The sequence below is a fragment of the Rhododendron vialii genome, chromosome 10a (assembly GCF_030253575.1).
Source record: "Rhododendron vialii isolate Sample 1 chromosome 10a, ASM3025357v1".
NCBI classification, from domain to species: domain Eukaryota; kingdom Viridiplantae; phylum Streptophyta; class Magnoliopsida; order Ericales; family Ericaceae; genus Rhododendron; species Rhododendron vialii.
In genome coordinates this window covers 27,508,341-27,526,555 of record NC_080566.1, presented here as the reverse complement: position 1 = coordinate 27,526,555, position 18,215 = coordinate 27,508,341, and the positions used below count along the sequence as shown (strand labels likewise).

At 38.1% G+C, this 18,215-nt stretch overlaps 2 protein-coding genes across 4 annotated transcripts in view; one reads left to right on the top strand and one right to left on the bottom strand.

The window, feature by feature from the left end:
• LOC131303774 (uncharacterized) overlaps window positions 1-18,215 on the top strand; it is a 47,704-nt gene that overhangs the window by 9,887 nt on the left and 19,602 nt on the right. The gene's annotated exons all lie outside the window — the stretch shown is intronic.
• Window positions 1,884-16,692, bottom strand: LOC131303775 (O-fucosyltransferase 38). Of its 3 annotated transcripts, XM_058330773.1 has the most exons (12): window positions 16,341-16,692; window positions 11,854-11,932; window positions 10,961-11,028; window positions 8,450-8,538; window positions 7,789-7,966; window positions 6,299-6,427; window positions 5,769-5,905; window positions 4,737-4,950; window positions 4,438-4,622; window positions 2,930-3,022; window positions 2,113-2,197; window positions 1,884-2,033 (listed from the first exon to the last, which is right to left on the bottom strand). In XM_058330773.1, exons 1-11 carry the CDS (start codon window positions 16,542-16,544, stop codon window positions 2,155-2,157), a joined length of 1,419 nt encoding a protein of 472 aa, XP_058186756.1. In that variant the 5' UTR covers window positions 16,545-16,692; the 3' UTR covers window positions 1,884-2,033; window positions 2,113-2,154. The 3 variants fall into 3 exon arrangements, with proteins under 3 accessions (XP_058186756.1, XP_058186755.1, XP_058186754.1); XM_058330772.1 differs by lacking the exon at window positions 1,884-2,033 and having other exon boundaries at window positions 2,090-2,197; XM_058330771.1 differs by lacking the exons at window positions 1,884-2,033; window positions 2,113-2,197 and adding an exon at window positions 2,237-2,531.

The following is an 18,215-nucleotide window of genomic DNA, read 5'->3' as shown; positions in this document are numbered from 1 at the left end:
ATGTTGAATACAAATCTAGTGTCCTCCGCTATTGGCAAGGGCGGTCCCAAGGGGGGACTCGGGTCCCTGCACAACTCCAAATATTATTGCGTATTGTACTAATTATCAGGTTAATTAAGAAAAATTCTAGGAATTGCCCCTGCAAGTCCCTTGAGTGAAAAAGATTTCTTAAAATTTCTACATTTGTGGGAGAAAAATTCCCAAAATTTCAAGTTATCAATCACTTTTTAGGTTGCGTGCATAAAATTAAAGGGTGACTATGCACATACACACAATATCGTCTCTTCTTCAGACCTCACAAGTTAGCAATATATACTCACAAGTATAATACGAAAATACGCGTGATTTAGGCCTCTGCTGTAACACAAATTCTGCGTCTGCAACTAACTATTGGCGTTGGTGGAGAGTTGGGTGGGAGAGGAGTCATGATCTCACAAGTTAGCAATATATATTTACAAGTATAATAGGAGTGTAAAAATTTTAGGCCTCTACTATACACAAATTATGTGTCCATCACTGACTATTGGTAGTACATACATGCAGCAGCTATATGTTGGTGGAGAATTTGGGTCGGGTGGGAGAGGAGTCACAAATTCACACAACAATTTTTGTTTACTGCCAGAAACCCTACACGATTTACTACAAACCTCTCAAAACTCTCAAGAACCCAATCTGGATTCTCTCCCTATTTCTCTCTCACACTCACACACATCTCTCCCCACACCTTCACATTACACACAAAGACAACTATATAGAAGCTCAACCGCTTTCCCCTTAAACTTGATTGTTGAAGACTTTATCCCCTATTTATCCTTTATCTTCTCTATTCCCTTTTTATCCGCTATCTCGTCATCCAATTTTGGTACATCTCGTCTATCTTGAGCCTTGTGGGTTCTTCGTATTTTCTTCAATACAAGCAACAACATCGTCTAGTATGGCCCATATCTCGTCAAATCTCTCCCTGTCATGTCAACGTATTCATTTTGGGCTTGGATCACCAATACCTCGAGCCGAAACGTCCAGAATCACAAAATTTTGTCTGATATCGCTTTTCCTCACCTCCTCTGTCTATTTCTCATCTGTTTGGCATTAGATAGCCAAAACATTGTCTAAATCTAATCTGAAAGTTGAATATATCATCTAGATTGGCTTGTTCTCAACTGTTCTCGTCTTATCTCACAGCTACTGAAATTCTCGCAGGCTTGCCTTCCTTCTCGGCTCAACTTGACTTAACTCAACGTTGATATACAACAATAACTGTGTCTAAAAAATCTCGTCTACTCAGGTATATGACATTTGGGCGTATGTAGTCACGTCTAATCCACATGCAACAAATTCAATGGCACATGCGGCGTGTACAGTGATCTCTGCTGTTGGGTTGCTTTTGCTTTTACAGTACTACGATCGTGTCATTCAGACTATACTTCCTCCATATGGGGTCAAATTCATGATCCGACCAGTTCAGTTCCGGGAAAACATGTTGATTTTTTGCCCAAATTTTCAACACCCCATTTTTAAGAGAGCGTCGATTTGAAAAGTTATTTCTCACTTGTTAAATTTTAAGAGACGCGCCAAAGATGACCCCCCCTCAAAAAAAATCAAACGAAACTAGGCCCCAAGTGATTCTTTTTACAAGTGCTTGCAGAATTTCTCTCTAGAAACCCCCTTGTACAATACAAATAAATATTTTGTAAATATAGCTCCCATCAACTTGTTTTGCACTTTCATTACTGACTTTCGCCCGTGATTGAAAGCGTAGCCATCTCCATAATCAAGATTAATGGCTATTGTTGAGCGGAGATTTCACGTGCTCGGCGCTTCCCAAAGGCATTCCTTTCCTCAAGCCATTCAATAAGCACGTGAGAGGGAGAGATGGATATATGAAACAAAATAAAAAGGCCTTAAATTGGAGGTCCAGGAAACTTTTCCTCGAACGAAATGAACTTGATCACGAGTGCCCATGATTTTTAACAAACAAAATCAACTTCTGGAGGATCGTAACCTTTCACTCTGAATCCTCCGTCTCTAAAGATCTATTAAGCTATTTCCTAGATCATGGATTTACGGAGAAATAACAAGCAAATCAAAATGTAACAAAAGGAAAAAATTTACCTTCTCACTGCTGCCTTATCATCTCTTCCTTAGCATGTTCCTTCATCTCCACAAAAATGTGATCGAGGCACATCGCCTGTGTGTGCTGCCGTTACATGCAACAACATACAAGTGCTTCTGGTGATTTACTACTCGAAACCAAAGACTTGCCATAACATGGAAACCCAACAATTTCATGCACAAAATATCCGTATTTTCCAAAAATACAGAATATATATGCAATAAAAAAGAGAAGGAAAAAAAATTTAGCAATTTTGAACTGCAGGCTTATTCTGTGGCTTTGTCATCGTAATGTTTTACTTCTTGAACGGCAAATGCATTCTGGGTATGGATTTTGATAAAAGGATTCTTCAGTCCTGAACCGCGCCCTGCCTTTGATTCCTGGGAGGGGACCTCCTCTTTTCCTTGGAGCGCCTTGCCTGTTAAATACATCTTATAAAAGTCACATCAAACACTCCAGTCCTCCATGCTATTTAAGGCGATCTGATTTGTTTATTAGTCACTTTGATTCTTTATGAAGATTGAATCGTTCAAGTTTTTCCTGGAAAAAGCAGTCCATTGCTGTTTCCTGTTGCAGTTTTCTACTAGTTTTAGAAAAGATCCACATGGAAGCTTTCCAAAATAAGCTCATTTCAATGTCTGTTAATTACTTGGAGGTTATTTGACAAGATAATATAACAAGATTTGCAAGAATGTTTGGTTGCTGTACAAAATCAACGGAAGGACTCCAACTTATCATACAAAATGTCAGATATGTTTATTCTCTTGGTTATTTCTTTACGTCAAAGAAGGAACAATGGATGTTGCAACTGAATACCTGTTCTTGTGCAATTTCATCACAAGATTTGACAAGGATGATCTTTCAAGCTGTGCGGTTTCCAGCTTATCAAATATTTCAACAAGGCCCTTCCTGCAAACGAGGCTTGTGAGCGAGAGATTGGAAGAAGAAAATCCAGAAGAATGAAGTAGGTACCACGAAAGTTTGTGCTGTAGCATGTGCCATCTAGACAGGGCCGGACTTGAGATTTCAGGGGCTCAAAGGTGAGCTCATAAAATTGGGCTCTTCTATATTTTTACGAAAAAAATGAAATGCAAGTTCGAAACGTCTTGGTATTAAACTTTTCATAATTGCAAGTTTGAAACATCTTGGTATTAAACTTTTCCATAAAAAGATTACCGAAAACTTTAGGGTAACATTTATACTGCTGTCATGAAAAAAGAATGCTTGCAATGTGATTCGAACTGATATCTTAATAAAACAAATAGCAATCATTAAGTTAAGAAGTCTTCTAAACTGCAATATTAGATAAATTATAGTTAACCATTTAGACTCTATTTTGGAAAAGTATTTTGCAATAGGCTATTTCGTATTTAGTACTAGCTATATTATATTTTTGGCAAAATCGTTCACTTCTAGTTTGTCGTAAGTGAAAAATTAAAAGACTGACAAGATATAGATCATATTTGTCAAAAAGCAACTAAAGTAAACTACGCCAAAAATAGAGTTTTATACTTTTTTAGTTTCATTTTTGCCCACACAAATGTTTTTCAAATATAATTTTTGTTTCTACTTCGCAATTCTTTTATTAAAGACCAATACAAAACTCTAAAAATTGACCAAAAATCTATATGTATTCATTGAAAGAAAAGTAAGCCGAGGGAAAGAGCCTAGAAGCAAATAGACTTCACTACTAGGAACTGGACATTAGAAAACGCATGCACCAGAAAAAGTACCAAAAACACTTGCAATGGAAAAAATATTATGGGGGAAAAGGATTTTGGTAGCCGACTCCAATTGGTTAGGACTTAAGGCTTAGTTGGGTTGGTATCTGACTCAAACCATAGATGAAATGGATTGGGCCAAATTAACTTGCCGCTAAGCCCAGGCGATAGGCCAGTGAATACAAGTACTTGTTTGCTATTTGATAAGTTGTGCAATTTACACCCAATTGCCGGCCTTGTTTTTTGGGGAGCCCAAACAGCCACTCGGTGGGTTTATGCCCAGGGCCGGCCTTGCATCCAGACCGACAGTGGCAAACCCACCCCCCCACCCCCCCCAACCACCCCCCCCCCCCCTTTTTTTTTTCGTGTACTCATTTACCAAGCTGATATGAAATGGTGGAAACAAAAATTGTTGATTTGGAAAAATTCTGTCATGTTTTCCCTAAAACTACAAGAAATTATTTTTAAAAGTTAGATTTGTCAACACAGCTAGCCCCTTTTTTTTTTTTTTGATCCGCAGCTAGCCCTTTGTTCTTTCCATTTTATTAATAAATGAAAACAAGCTAATGAACGCATTATTTTATAAATTAAACACAGTAACACCTGTTTGGAGTGATTGTCTTCCGGTGGCCCAAGAATCTACGGTGCCCCTCAACAGCTCTTGCCATGTTACCCGAATATGACGGAATGAATATATCGCTCTCTACCGAGATGATATAATCAAGTGCTGCATTTTGCGATGCATGATTTGAAAATGCTTTCAACTCTTCTTGAGTTGCAATCATTTCCTGCCATCAATCAAGACACCCAATTCATAGCCATACAAAATGGCAGCATAGCATCATCAAACTTATTTGCCAATGCAAATAACATCAAAATTAATGAAAACAAAATGAAAGAACCTTGAAAACGACATTTGGGAAGAGAGATGTGAGCTCTGATAAGTGCGTGTTGCCACCATAAATTTCACCAGCAGCAATATAAATTATTGTTGATGGAGCATAACCAAGAGCTTGCAGAAATATCCCCACCTCCTTGGGAGTTAGTGGACAAAAGCCTCCTAGTCTTTGTTCTGTTGAATTTATCTTCTTCATCTTCCAATGGCTTGTGGTCTCCCTAAGAAAAGAATTTGCGAAAAGAAAGAAAAATAATTGATAAATTCAATTCAGTTCATCAAATTCGGAAGAAAAAAAAATTTGCCAGGAATGTTCATTGAAAGCATTGAATATGCCATTTCCTGAGTACCTCAAAAGATGCTCAAAGTACCCAACATTTTAATTTTAAATTTGATAATTAGGATTAAATTAAATTCCATCTGGTGGTAATGGCTTCTCGGCCTGGGCAGGTGCTGATGGTGGTGTTTGGTTTGCAAGGGTGGTGGTCGGCAATTTGGGGCTGCGGCGGCAGTGGTGATTTGAAACGTACAGGGTTTCGGGGAGTTTGGTCTGGGCCGGGCCAGTTTGTTTTTGAGCTTTATTGTCAAATTTGGGCAGTTAGGCCCTTAGTTTTATCTGTTCTTAATGTCTAATCTGGGCATTTTAGGCCCATTGGTGTTCGGGCTTGGCCCCACGGGTGTTTTGGGTCTCAGCCCAATAGGTGCTTGTCCAACCTTTGGTTGGATCGCCCTCTCCCCCCATTTGACGTACCCCTATCAAGTTTCTTAATAAGATTTTGCCGTTTCAAAAAAAAAAACCCTAATCTCCTATTTTTGAAGATATAGGACATCCAACAAAAAAGAACTGTGGAGATCCAGAGTAGAAATACAAGGTGAAACTCACTGATCTAGCTCCTAGGAACAAGTGATTGTCTTAAGGAGCTACAGAACTATATCCAAGGCAGAGGCAGGGAGTTTTGCCATGCCTCACTGTACAGCCTAGACATGTATGGATGTATGAAAGCACATTTGCAAGAATATCAATGTCCTAAATTGTTACCTCATTATTGTCAGCTCTTCAGATTCTGCATCAGTAAGACCAGAAGTGCAGCCAGTGAAAGATAACATGTCTTTTTCGTATCTCAGATGAAGAGCAATGTATCTCCCAGCATGTGATCTCAGCCGCTCCACCAGCCTCTGTGGTGTCACCGTCATGTATTCTCAGAACCTAAGTTAACAGGAATCCCCGTAGGAGGCCTCTTAAACGCATTCATAGGAAAGCAATAACAAACTGCGATCTTTCATCCTGCTCTAAGCCTCCAACTACATTTTATACATCTGTGGTATTCTCAAAGAACTTAACCATCCATGTCGAGGGAATAACTATCCGAAACTATGAATGGCAGAGTTGCAATCATTTACAGCCATTGTTGATAAAGAAAGTCCAAACATACATGACAATATACTTGAGGAGCATTCAGAATTCTGGAAAGTTCGTCTTATTGTCACTGAGACTATATACCCAATTAAGATTTTAACAGTGGATAACTATGTATTCAAAACCAATAGCAGAGAGACAATAGTTCTAACCTTCCCTAGATTCTCAATAGGAGGAAAGAAACGGAGAGCATTATAGAGTGCCCGACATCTCAACCGCTGAATATCAAGAGGTAGCTCGTTGTTTGCAAGTCTAGAATCTGATTTTGCGACATGAATCACCTGTAGAATTTGATTTGATAAGCGACCCCTGAAGCTTAAAAGCTAAATCTATTCACACAGAAACTGTTATCCCTCTTCTGTGGCTCAATTGGTGTTTTCAGCTATCCAAAAAAAAAAGGCCCTAATTTTGATTGCTATATTTTACTTTACTCATTGGAGAAAATAAAGATAACATACATGCTTGCTCAGAAAGTCATTAATTTTCTTATAACAAACCATCAAGCAAGCACAAATAGAAAACCAAATAGAATAACAAAGAAAAAGGAAAACCATAAGTTACTGTTTTCTGGGTAAAATGTGGCATAAGTCTAATTTATTTTCCCAAAGCATTATGCTGTGTTGCAAGAATAACAAATTCGAATGAGTTAGCAGTTACATGAACCATTTAGTTATGTGTGCACAAAGGTTTGGATTACCTTTGTTTGCTTAAACTAAAATATTTTCCACAAAATACGTCACAAACTCACCAGTTCCCAATGTTCAGTCGACCATAAAACATTTACAGACTAGGGATGGCGATTTACCCGGCCCCACCTCTGCCCTGATTGGGGCGGTTCTCCAATTCTTTCCTTGGGTTTGGACGGTTCTGCATTGTTTATAGAATAACGTTTCAGGTGGAAAAAGGCTTTTCTGTGTTGGTTTGAGTCGCATCTTTTTGCAACATGTTGTAGCTTCCAAAACGTGAAAATGTATTAAAAGATTTTGCCCATTTAGTCTTTTACGGAATAAGGATACTTGGATTCAAAAAAAAAAAAAATGAAAAAATAACAAGTACATGTTCTGTGCGCGAAAACACAGATGCACTTAACCCATGCATGCATGCCTATACATACAAACCACACTCAAAAGATTAGCCAATACACACTTATAAACATGTAGCTTCACTATATATATGCTTTTACACTAATGCACATCTGATAGTATAAAGTACCCACATTAGCATAATGGCACAGATTTGTAACTGCTTGTGCAAGCACATGCCAGACTGCTACAGTGTTGGTCAATCATATACAAGAACTCAACTAAAGACAAAAAAAAATGAGAGCAAAATAATGAGAGTATTTCCCAAGGAAACACTTGGCTGGAACACCTATCTGGCATATTGTGTTTATATCCAAACAAACAATCCGTTGAATGCTTTTCTCTTTTTCACATATCTAGTTATTTTTCCTTGCTTTTTTTATGCCTGTAGATACACATCACAGGGAGGGGGAGCAGGTTGAATTGGGAAGAACTAAGAAGTAATGACTCCATTCTAGAAGAAAATGATTTCGTGAGGACAGTGTAGAGAATAGTTAGGCCGGGAAATCTCCCAACCATATGATCCTCGGCAGATGAAGTACATCATGGAAAATTTGTACCTGATAGTCCTTCCACAAATGTGTCATTTCTTCATAGTAGCTCATACCAGACCAAGAAGAGAAGTGCTTCCTGGCTCGAGGAGCAGATTCTAATTCCTTGGGAAGTTCTTTCACAATCCTCACATCTCTTTGTAAGCTTGTGATGAAATGGTGCTCATTGAACACATCTGAAAAGGTACTGCAAATAAATTCCAGTTACAAAGTGCAAGTAGACATAAGCACAGAGAAAACCTGAACATTAGAAATGAAGAAGACTGCGGCGGAAGAGGGTTTTTGGGTGTTTCGGGCCAGACTTGGTCCTTTTGGGCTGGGCTTGGCCCGTATTTGAGCTGAATGTTTAGATATAGGTTTTAGACTCCATGGGTGTTTATGGGGCTATGCCCCAATGGGTGTTCCTGGGTTGGTTTATTGCTAACCTAGGGTTTGGGTCTCGGGTGGGCAAAAGATAATTCTTAGCTGTGCTTAGGATTTGATGTCATCATCCCTTGTCCTTTTAATCTTTGTAACAATCTCAAGGATTAATGAAAAAAATTGCCTTCCAAAAAAAAGAGAAATGAAGAAGACTGTGTGCGTGCATGTGTGTATGTGTTTGTTTGTGTGTGTGTGTGTGTGTGAGAGAGAGAGAGAGAGACGAAGTAACAGTGGCTTAGCTTGAGGTTACCTTGAATCTTGCCAAAATGAGCGCTTATCCAATTGAGGAATTACTAAGGTTGCATTCATTATGCGTGCCACAGCCACCATATCGGATATCTGTGAGTACATCAAGGGTAAGTGGGGTTCCACAAACAAAGGAAAATAGTAAATCAGGTCCTGTTAGTGGCATGACACTGTTTTGCTTGCTAATAGACTTGCTAAGGTGAACGCGAGAACTAAGCTTAAAAAGTGTGTTCATTCACAAACAACAATATGCATCCAATAACATATGCCACACAATACATGCTAAACCTGAAATTTTGAATGAGAACAAATAAAATAAACACTTGCGTTAATTTCACGGCTCAATCAAACAAGGTAAAATCTGCTAATAAAACGGCGAGCAAGTTGCCGTGCTTGGTTAAGCAACATATTCCTCTAGGCGGGAGCTATTCACAGGGTCTGGTTCTTGTCAGAATTAATTTTGAAACGGGGCAATTTAAATTTCTACTTGCCATAGCAGCCTATTGAAAGGGTTTACCATCATGCTGATCAGTTTTTGAACTCAGTTGACATTGAGAAATGGTCATTTGAAGCTTTCTGAATACTATTATTTTGCATATCCTGGAACAGACCACACCTAACCGTATCAAAAGCCAAACAAACCACAATACTAACAAATGAGATGAGTTAGTGATTAGTAATTATTTGTTAAAAACCTAGTGCTAACCAATCAGATCGATATACTAGTACGTGTTTGGCCTGCTTATGAAGGAGAGTCTAGCCACACATTAGGGGCCTATTAGTAATCAATTTTGTCCTCCATGCCAATAGTCTTGGCTTTTCAATAAACCCTTGGATTTTATCACTATGTTAAATTGTACCCAAGAATGCTGTCCCGAAAATGATTAGGGGCAATGTTCACCCATTTCTTCTCAAAACTCACAAGACCTTGGAATAAAAAATAAAGAGCAAAGACATTCACATTTCACTTGTGGCCACACACATTGCCCCGCTGAGAGGCCATAAGACAAGAGAGAGAGTGAGGCTATAAGACACATGAGAGTGAGAAGCTAAAAGTAGTGTATGTCCGTATGAATAAAAGTGCTCAAGATAAATACGGCTATCTAATCAAGAAACCTAAACCTCTTTCCTTACTGAAACGGATCCTCAATTAACACAAAGCTTTTAACAGCAAGAGTCCCAATTTCCTCAAAATTTACACTACAGCTTTAAGCCCTAAACCTCCCTGGCCTGCTATCAAAGAGTTAACTTTAACTTCATTAAGGGACATACTATTGAATTTTGAATCATGCACCCCATTCCCATAAATCCCCTCAGTTATGAATCTTATGACACCCTTCCTGGCCCAATATCCCGATTAATGAACAGGACTCTTCATTTGCCTACACTCTCAGCACTCCACGCCCATTGCTGCCAAGCAAGCCCTGCCTCCCTCCTTTCCCCAAACTAAGCGTTGTGAACATTGAAAAAAAATCCCCAACGATTTCTTCCGGCAAGGCAGAAGCAAAAAACAGAAAACCATGTAAGCCTTCACCGTCCCTTGGGTTTTTGGTCTACCCACTGAATTGGTCGCAGCAGAATTTTCAGGGTCATTCATGACAAGTATTCTTTTATTTATTTATTTTTGGAGATCTTGCATGTTTAGATTCTAGGGTAGTATTTGGTAAAACTTTAAAGTGCCACTTGAATTCCACATATCAATAGAAAGGATCCCACCGATCAGGAAGTAAAATTATCTTGTTGACCCAAAGTAATGTGGTTGGCTTTGAACTAAAACTGTGGTTGCCTACCAGGCTACCATTGTTCTTGTTTCCATTCCAAGGGCCATGCTTATAAGCTGCCATATACGTCGGTCAGCTAGTCTTTTAATTTAAATTAAATGGCAAAATCCCATTTCCCCTCAGTCTACAATGCATAACTCTGATGCAAAGATGGGTGCAAATCTCAACTCTTCATCTTTTCTAAGTGTTCTGTTTATTAATTCTTCCCAAAATAAAAATAAAAACTACTTCAATTATGGAGTAGATAACTCTTGTGATTATTAATTACAATGTCCAAGTTCGTCCATCATTCTTTTTTCTTTTTCCTTCCAAGTTTGAGTACATCATTATTGAAACAGCTAAACAAAATTTTGATTACTTGTGCTTATTCACTCATCCTTGACCCTAAATGTAGGGATACCATTTATAATCTTAGTTTCACGGTCAAAGAACAACAATTAAAGGGCATCAAACTATTTTTATAAGGACGTAAACAAGGAATATCCCACATCTTGCAACAATGCATCATAAAATCCCAAGAGAATTGACGAAGAAAAAGGAAAAATAGAACATGGAGTGTATAAAACCCTGCTGGGTTTACTTAAGATAAGCTGGTGAGCTTCCTTAAAAACATCAGGTTGCTAAACTACTGCAAGCTGCAGCATGTGAAACTGCACATTCTTCTAGCCACAGAGGAATAAACATAGATTACATAACACGCTTAAAGGATTAAAAAAAAAAAGGTCATTGCTTACACCAGTGCGCATCTGATTCAGTCCCCCATTACTCCTTACAGTCAAATAGCGATCCCGTGCTTGTGTTGCTGAGACTGTAAAACAAGTTTAGAGAGAGAGAGAGAGAATCTTTCGAGCATAATAATAAAAAAATCTACAATCAAATAGTTAGATATGGGTATGTGCTCACACATTGCCCAGAAAACAACAAGATGAAGATAAAGATGAACTAAGAACTCAAAAACAAGGTACGGCGTGCCCTTGAAGAATGCACAGTAACTTCTGCTCCCAAAAAAAGTAGCAGAGATGTAACTCCAAAGAGTCACAAGAACAAGAAAGAACCTTAGTTGCAGGAACCTTCAACTATGCCTACGTTTCTTCGACGGAAACGCGTTTCCGCGTTCCCGTCGAAGGAAACTCCAAGAAACCCGTCCCAATGACAACGGGAACTCGTTCCTTACCTATACCGGAACTTACACCCAAAAAACGGTTGAGAGACTTACGATTCAAGTTGCAATTGGTACCTTTAAAGTTGTTTTGAACTTGTTAGTGAGCACATCTGATATTAACCTTCTAGAGTCATATTAATGCCCTTAACTTTTACGCCTACTTAATATGCACAAGAGCTCTATTGTGTAATCATGTGCTACAATAAAAATGTTGAAATATAACTAGAAACTTATAATTTTAATAGTAATATTTTATGTGGTAGAATAATATTTTTATATTGACATTTAACAATATAAAATTCCAAAATATATTTATAATTTTAATAATTTTTCCTAACCGCTCCCAATGGCGCTCCCACACTTCTGTGATCATCCGCTCCCCCGTCCCCTTCCCCGCTCCCGCTTCATGTAACTAAGGAAAGAACCCCAGAAAAAATACGTCAGAGAAAAGATGATGAGATGGACCTTTATACTTAGCAGTAGGCTCGACACATGGGCGTAAACCGTAGTCATCAAGTGCTCCCCAAAGCATTTCACGTGGCAGCTGCAAAATTGACGCATGGGGACCTCATTATTGAGGAAAATACCGCAATTATCTAACCAAAACAAATAAACATGTGCAGAAGAATGTTTCTGCTAAAGGTCGTCCGTATTTGATAAACGAAATTTATATGGTAACAAAAGGGTAGCAGGTAAATAGCAATAAGAGCTCATGATCGAGCACATAGGTTGAAAACTTTGGCACAATCTATTTCACGAGGAAAGCATGTAAAATGCTCAGGGGTGAACGACTATCTCATCAATACAAAAACATAGGGGTTAAGATCATTTCAGAGGAGTTAATAAAGGTAGGGAAGTGAACAAACCCTGGATCACATTGTAGGTTATCAAAGCAGTATGCTAAGGTCCAGCAACTAACCGTGAGAGATAAAATTCAGCATTGAACAAAAGTAAACATACTCTGTTCACAACTTCACTTATTTAATACTCCCTCCATTCCAAATTGATGGTCCTTCTTTCCTTTTATGGATGTCCCATAATGAATGTCCATTTTGAAAAGTCAACATAAAAAGTTGTGCAACATTACTTTCACCCTTTCTTTTCTACATTAAGTGTCATGCCAAAGCATAAAGTAGAGGCAAATTGAGAAAGTCAATACCAATTATATTTTCCATCATCCGACCCATAAAAACACGCTTCCCCAAAAGGGGCAAGCAAATTGGGATGGAGGGAGTATTTTCTTGACTCTGTTTTTTTTTTCTTTTTGCATTTGTGTGCATGCTTTGCAAATTGGTTCATTTGTATTCCATACCTATGTAAATATACAAGCTTTTAATCACTTGAGAGATAGTTTGCTAATGACATGAAATAATAAAGCCTAGACTAGATAACGAAAGAACAACGAAGGTGGAAGAGCTTTGTGAGGACTTGTTAAACGAGAAACAAGGAATGGTTCAAGATTAATTTTCCTAATAAACCCTAAAGTGCAAATATGCAACAAGCCAACAAGTTTCATATACAAATCCAAGAGATCGATAAATCCTGAAGTTGTTCACAAGAGATTCATAATGGATGGTATAGTCACACAATATTCCTACATGATAAACGTAGATCGTAGATAAGTCCTTGTCGCAAAAATACACCTTGATGATAATCATTTATCACGTAATTTGCCATGTCAAAACCACCACAAAGCCGCATTGGAAAAATATAGGCACCAAGGGGCCTAGCTAGTTTCAATCTCTTTTGGTCATTCTATGGCCATGCCAGTATCTTTGTTCCGTATGCCGTGCATCTAAACACGGATACCTCTCCTAGCCTCTGTGTCTAATACGTTTGGGACTCAGACCCGCTCGGACACGTGAAAATAGGTGTCTGAGTATTTAGTTAGTTGTTTGAGTCAGACACGTTTCCGACATGCTCAGACAAGCATTCAACAATTTAAAACTAATATTCTCTGCTTTTTTGTTTCTCTTTCTTCTTCTTTCTCTGTTTCTGTTTCTGTTTCTCTCTTCTTCATCGTATTTCTCCTTATCCCAACCCTGTCTCTCTCCTCTCATCCGTCTTCTCAAATTTTACAATAATTTGTCATCAATATCAAAGTTCTTTATTCTGAATTGGTTTTTTATAGAAAATAGGACTGCTTTTGAATATATTTAAAAGATAACAATGCAGTTATTTCTATTCTGAAATGTTCGTGTAGGATGGAATTTCCACAACCACCGCAAGCAGGTTACTTCACTAAATAAGTACAGGGAGCATTTTTACATATAACGACTAGGTCAGAGATATTTTGACAAGAGAGGCTAAGATAAAGGAAAACGTCTATTGGCATCATGTGTCCGACACACTCCGAACATGCTCAAATATGAAAATGTGTCAATTATTTTAGTATCTGGCTTTTGGTCGGATGCACACACACTAAGGAGTAAGGACACATCAGGAACACATTAGCAAGTTAGAATGTAATTTCAAAAAATAGGTTTCAAGTCAAAATTTCCATGTGATGCTTAGTTCTCCAACTATGATGCACAAACACGGACACGGGGACACAGATATTCTAAAAAAATGGGGACACGGACACGGACACGGTGGGTGGCACACCACGTGTATATTTATTTATTTATTTTTTTATATTTTTTTCAATTTTTTTCCAAGTTTAAATGGCAAAATGTGAACAAAAGGAAAAATCCATAGTTCCAATATCATTCAAACAAAACAAGACATCCATACGTTCAATACTACCCTATTGAAAAATTATAGTTTGACCCCTGAAAATTTTGAAAAATTACCATTTGACCCCAAAATTTTAAAAAAATTACAGTTTGGCCCCCATTTTTAAAAAAATTGCACTTTGACCTTGCCATGTCCTCAGCCGTGTCCCCCTCAAAAATTTAAATTAAATTATGGGACACGTGTCCCCGTGTCCGACACTACAATACGTCAACTTCTAAAGGTGTCGGTGCTTCATAGTTCTCCAACATTGTTGTTTTATACATTTCCATAACAAAAAACCATTTGTGTTTGCTATCCCAAATTCGATAGAAATAAATTCTGTAATTAGCCTATCAATTCATAAGATATAACAATATATCTTCTCTATGTTCATCATGTCTGTGTCTGTGTCCCTAGTTTCTAAAAAAATAACGCAACTAGGTCTTGTCTGGGTTCCTGTTTGTGTCCTAGTTTTTTTAAAAAGAAAGCCATTTTTCATGGTCATCGTGATCGTGCCCACGTTTTGTGACCACATCCGTGTTTCTTAGATCAGAGGTTTCTTGACATGTCTTTTGAGAGGACGAGTATATTGGAGGAGGACACAGACACAACACAACATGACACGCTGAAACAAGCTAAGAAGACAATTTTCAATAAATTAGGACATGGACGTGTGGGTACACAAAGAATAAAAGGATTTTTATATATCTACAACAGCCAAGTATATTTATGAGAAATACATATTTTTGTTCTGGTATTATTTTATTGTAAGTTCATAACTAGTTGAAAATAACTCAATGCTAAATTCACCTCAACTAATCACAGTACAAATTATCAGACTAAATGTAAATAACAAAGTCTAGCTCGGCCCCAGCATGTGTCTTTACGGCCCATAAAAGCTTTAAAGCAGAGCCTTAAAACAACCTTAGGCCCATGATAGCCCTTCTATTTGATTTCCCAAGCCCATATCAGCCTATGCACCAAATAATTACTTCAGCGCATGCCATCCTTAAGCCCCAACAAGCACCGTACTCTTTATCTATCTGACTTTGAAACCCTAGAACCTCCGAAAGCAGCAATGCAAAACTACATTCTATCTGGACTGAACACTTTGTACGGGGTACGAATACGAAACCTGCTAGAGTTCAGACTATAAACTTGTTGAAGGATCAAAGGCATGTTGAACAAAATACACCCCAAAATGGTTCCCTCTCAGAAAACAAACCTATAGTGCCTTTAAATAAATCCTCTGATAGCTACTGTTCAACAGGGTTGTTAGAAAGTTACTAGCGGCCTTTGGCAGTTCAACAAAAACAAGCAGAGTTTGTGTCCCACCCTAGCCTTGAAACTAAACACTGACCAATCATTACTGATGCCATTCATCGACACTTGTCATCCACGAATTTCCAATTCACGGGATCATACACTTCTTTGGCTTTCCAACTCTTAGAAGAAGGTCCCAAATCCCTATACAACCAGACACAGCAGAAAAAACTGCATCCAAGGTGTCCGCGTACTTACTTATCTATAAGTCTGTCAAAGGCCGGCGGAGAGGGCACCAACAAAGAACCCCTTTCTTTATCTCTGATATCGGTAGTCAGGAAAGCATGAATGAGATTGGTAAAGCGTTCAATCCACTGAGCACATAAAAATTTATGCGTAACAAGAGCTGGTCTAATGTCTACTGGTACTATCAAGTAAGCTCGATCCATATTCGATATAGCCCATATTATTCTTTTTCTTTAAATCCCGTTTCAGACACTCAGCCACTTACAATTATTATTTTCCTCAACACCAAGGTTGTCGATAATCTGTCACTCCTAAGTATCCCCTCTCTTCACAATTTTACAAAAAACAGGAATGCTAATGAATATACGCGTGAACCTGCACACAATTTCCTAACATATTCAGAGACTAACCACTTCCAGAAGCAGCCCCAAACTACAGAGTCGCCAAGGATTTGAACCATGATCTAAAACCAGTACACATAGGAATCTAAAGAAAACTACCAATTACCATATATAAGCGAAACCAATTCTCTCCTAATAACCAACAAGAAACATTTTCCGATCACGAAACCCCCAGAAAACCAAATCAAAAGCTACCCATCAACACATACAACAGCGCAAACAAAAACAAACCTGCAAATCTCAAGAAACAACCGGAAAAAAAAATAGAACCCTGATCTCAAAATTACTGGAAACGGTATATGTAAAGCAAATGAACCAATAGCACACCTGCAAAGATTGAGACTCTTCTAGCAGAGGATGTTTTTGTTCATCTTCCAAAATGTCTTTACTGTAGTAGTTAAACACGAAGATTGAAAAGGCAAAGAGAGAGATAATGTAGAGTGCGATTGAGGAGGAAGAGGGTTTTCTTGGGAGGAACTTATTTGCTGCCGTTGAGGTTCTTGGGTGAGAAAAGGCTCTGTCCTTAACCATTTCACTGACATACGTTAGATCTCTCTTGTAGATCCACTTCTGGTTCTTTCATCAATCGCTTGCTGTGAGTTCACGATGTTTTTCCGTATTGCTTGAGCGCGCTCGAGAGAGAGAGAGAGAGAGAGAAGGTTGATGCGTGCGATGGTTGAGAGATGTCTATAGCTTTTTTTTTTTTTTTTCCTTGGCAAATTCTTATGGGAAAATTACGGGCAGGTAGTGAAAACCAGTTTTATTCATCACCTCATGGTCTGCACCCTCCAAATCACTACTCTAATGACACAAGAAAAATTATTCATCAAGACATGGTAAAGCTATGTTAGTTTGCAATTCTATCCCTACATATATATCACATTGAAGTCCTAATTTTACCATTCAACGTCTCCCTTTCGCTCTCTCTCTAACAACCACTCTCTAGCGTTCTCTGCGCTCTCCTCTCTCTGGCGTCCTCTCCTCCCTGCTCTCTCTTTATCATTTTGTGTCTCTCTCTCTCTAATATTTGGCCATTTGAGACGAATTTTTGATTGTTTTACGCAAATATTGACCCACATAATTGTGTGAACCCTAATTAAAGATTTGACAGATATTACTTTGGGGAGTTTTACGGAGTACTATATTTTTATGTGTATAAGTCCATATTTTGGTCACTTTGTTTGTTTTGGTTATTTCGTACTCCGTATTTAGTTCATGTTATTTTGGCATGTGGGTTTGTACTGATACAAATATGGTGTAACCATGAGTGTTTTGATCTGAACAGAGTTTATAGTTTCCATGGTCGGTTTAGAGTTTTGGTCTTTACACGGGGCTCCATATGCACATTTGATCTGGGTATATTTGCTTGTTACTACAAATGAGTTGTAATTGGCATACGAGGTCTTGATACTTGGAACTTGAATCGGATGTACGGAGTCATGAGCACCCGAAAATGTATTGTGGGTATGTGGGGCCCTAAGACCCGGAAAATTACTTAAACTCATTATTCAGTATGTTAATGGAGGAAGAGCTACATGAGCTCGTATTGGGGATCAACAGGAGATGTACGTGGTCCTTAAGACCCGGAATGTGAGTCATTAACTATAGAAGTGTGCAAGACGGTGTTGATTAATAATGACTCATAAAATATGGCTAATAGATCGATTAATGACAAGTGAAATGCCCCTTTAATTCGGAGTTCCCTTCAAGACGTTGTGTTAGTTGCATCATCTTTCATTGTCTCCGATGTCATTCTTTTATGTTCAAATCTTCTCATGGCATATAAAGTTTGTAGAGATTTTCCTACTGGGCATGTGTTTTGCTCAAACCTATCATTCTTTCAGGTTCAACTCAAGAGCATTAGCATGGAGTACTTGGCGTGCATATTATCTTATCCTTTTGAAAGTGAACATCAAGGAAACAACTCAAATATCATTTGTAAACTCTTTTGGGAAGACATAAATTGTAGTTTTCATTCAAATCCTCGGTTTAGAAGTATTGTAATTATTTAATTTATCCTTGTCTAAACTTTGAAACTTTGGGGCCAAAGTGCCATTGTTGTGATCTTTTGAACTTGATTGTACTCTATAAATGAATATGAGAAAGTCTTTTGGGTTATTATAAGTATACCGCAGTGGTTTTCTCTTTAAAAGTTATTATTAGTATTATGTTAAAAATAGAGGGCATGACACCAACTAACAA

Coding starts and splice junctions, on each gene's coding strand:
- LOC131303775 (XM_058330771.1), bottom strand. CDS start 16,544: ATGGTTAAGGACAGAGCCTTTTCTCACCCAAGAACCTCAACGGCAGCA. Junction 7,967..8,449: donor TCATTTTGGCAAGATTCAAG/GTAACCTCAAGC, acceptor ATTTATTTGCAG/TACCTTTTCAGATGTGTTCA. Junction 4,623..4,736: donor TCCCAAATGTCGTTTTCAAG/GTTCTTTCATTT, acceptor GATTGATGGCAG/GAAATGATTGCAACTCAAGA.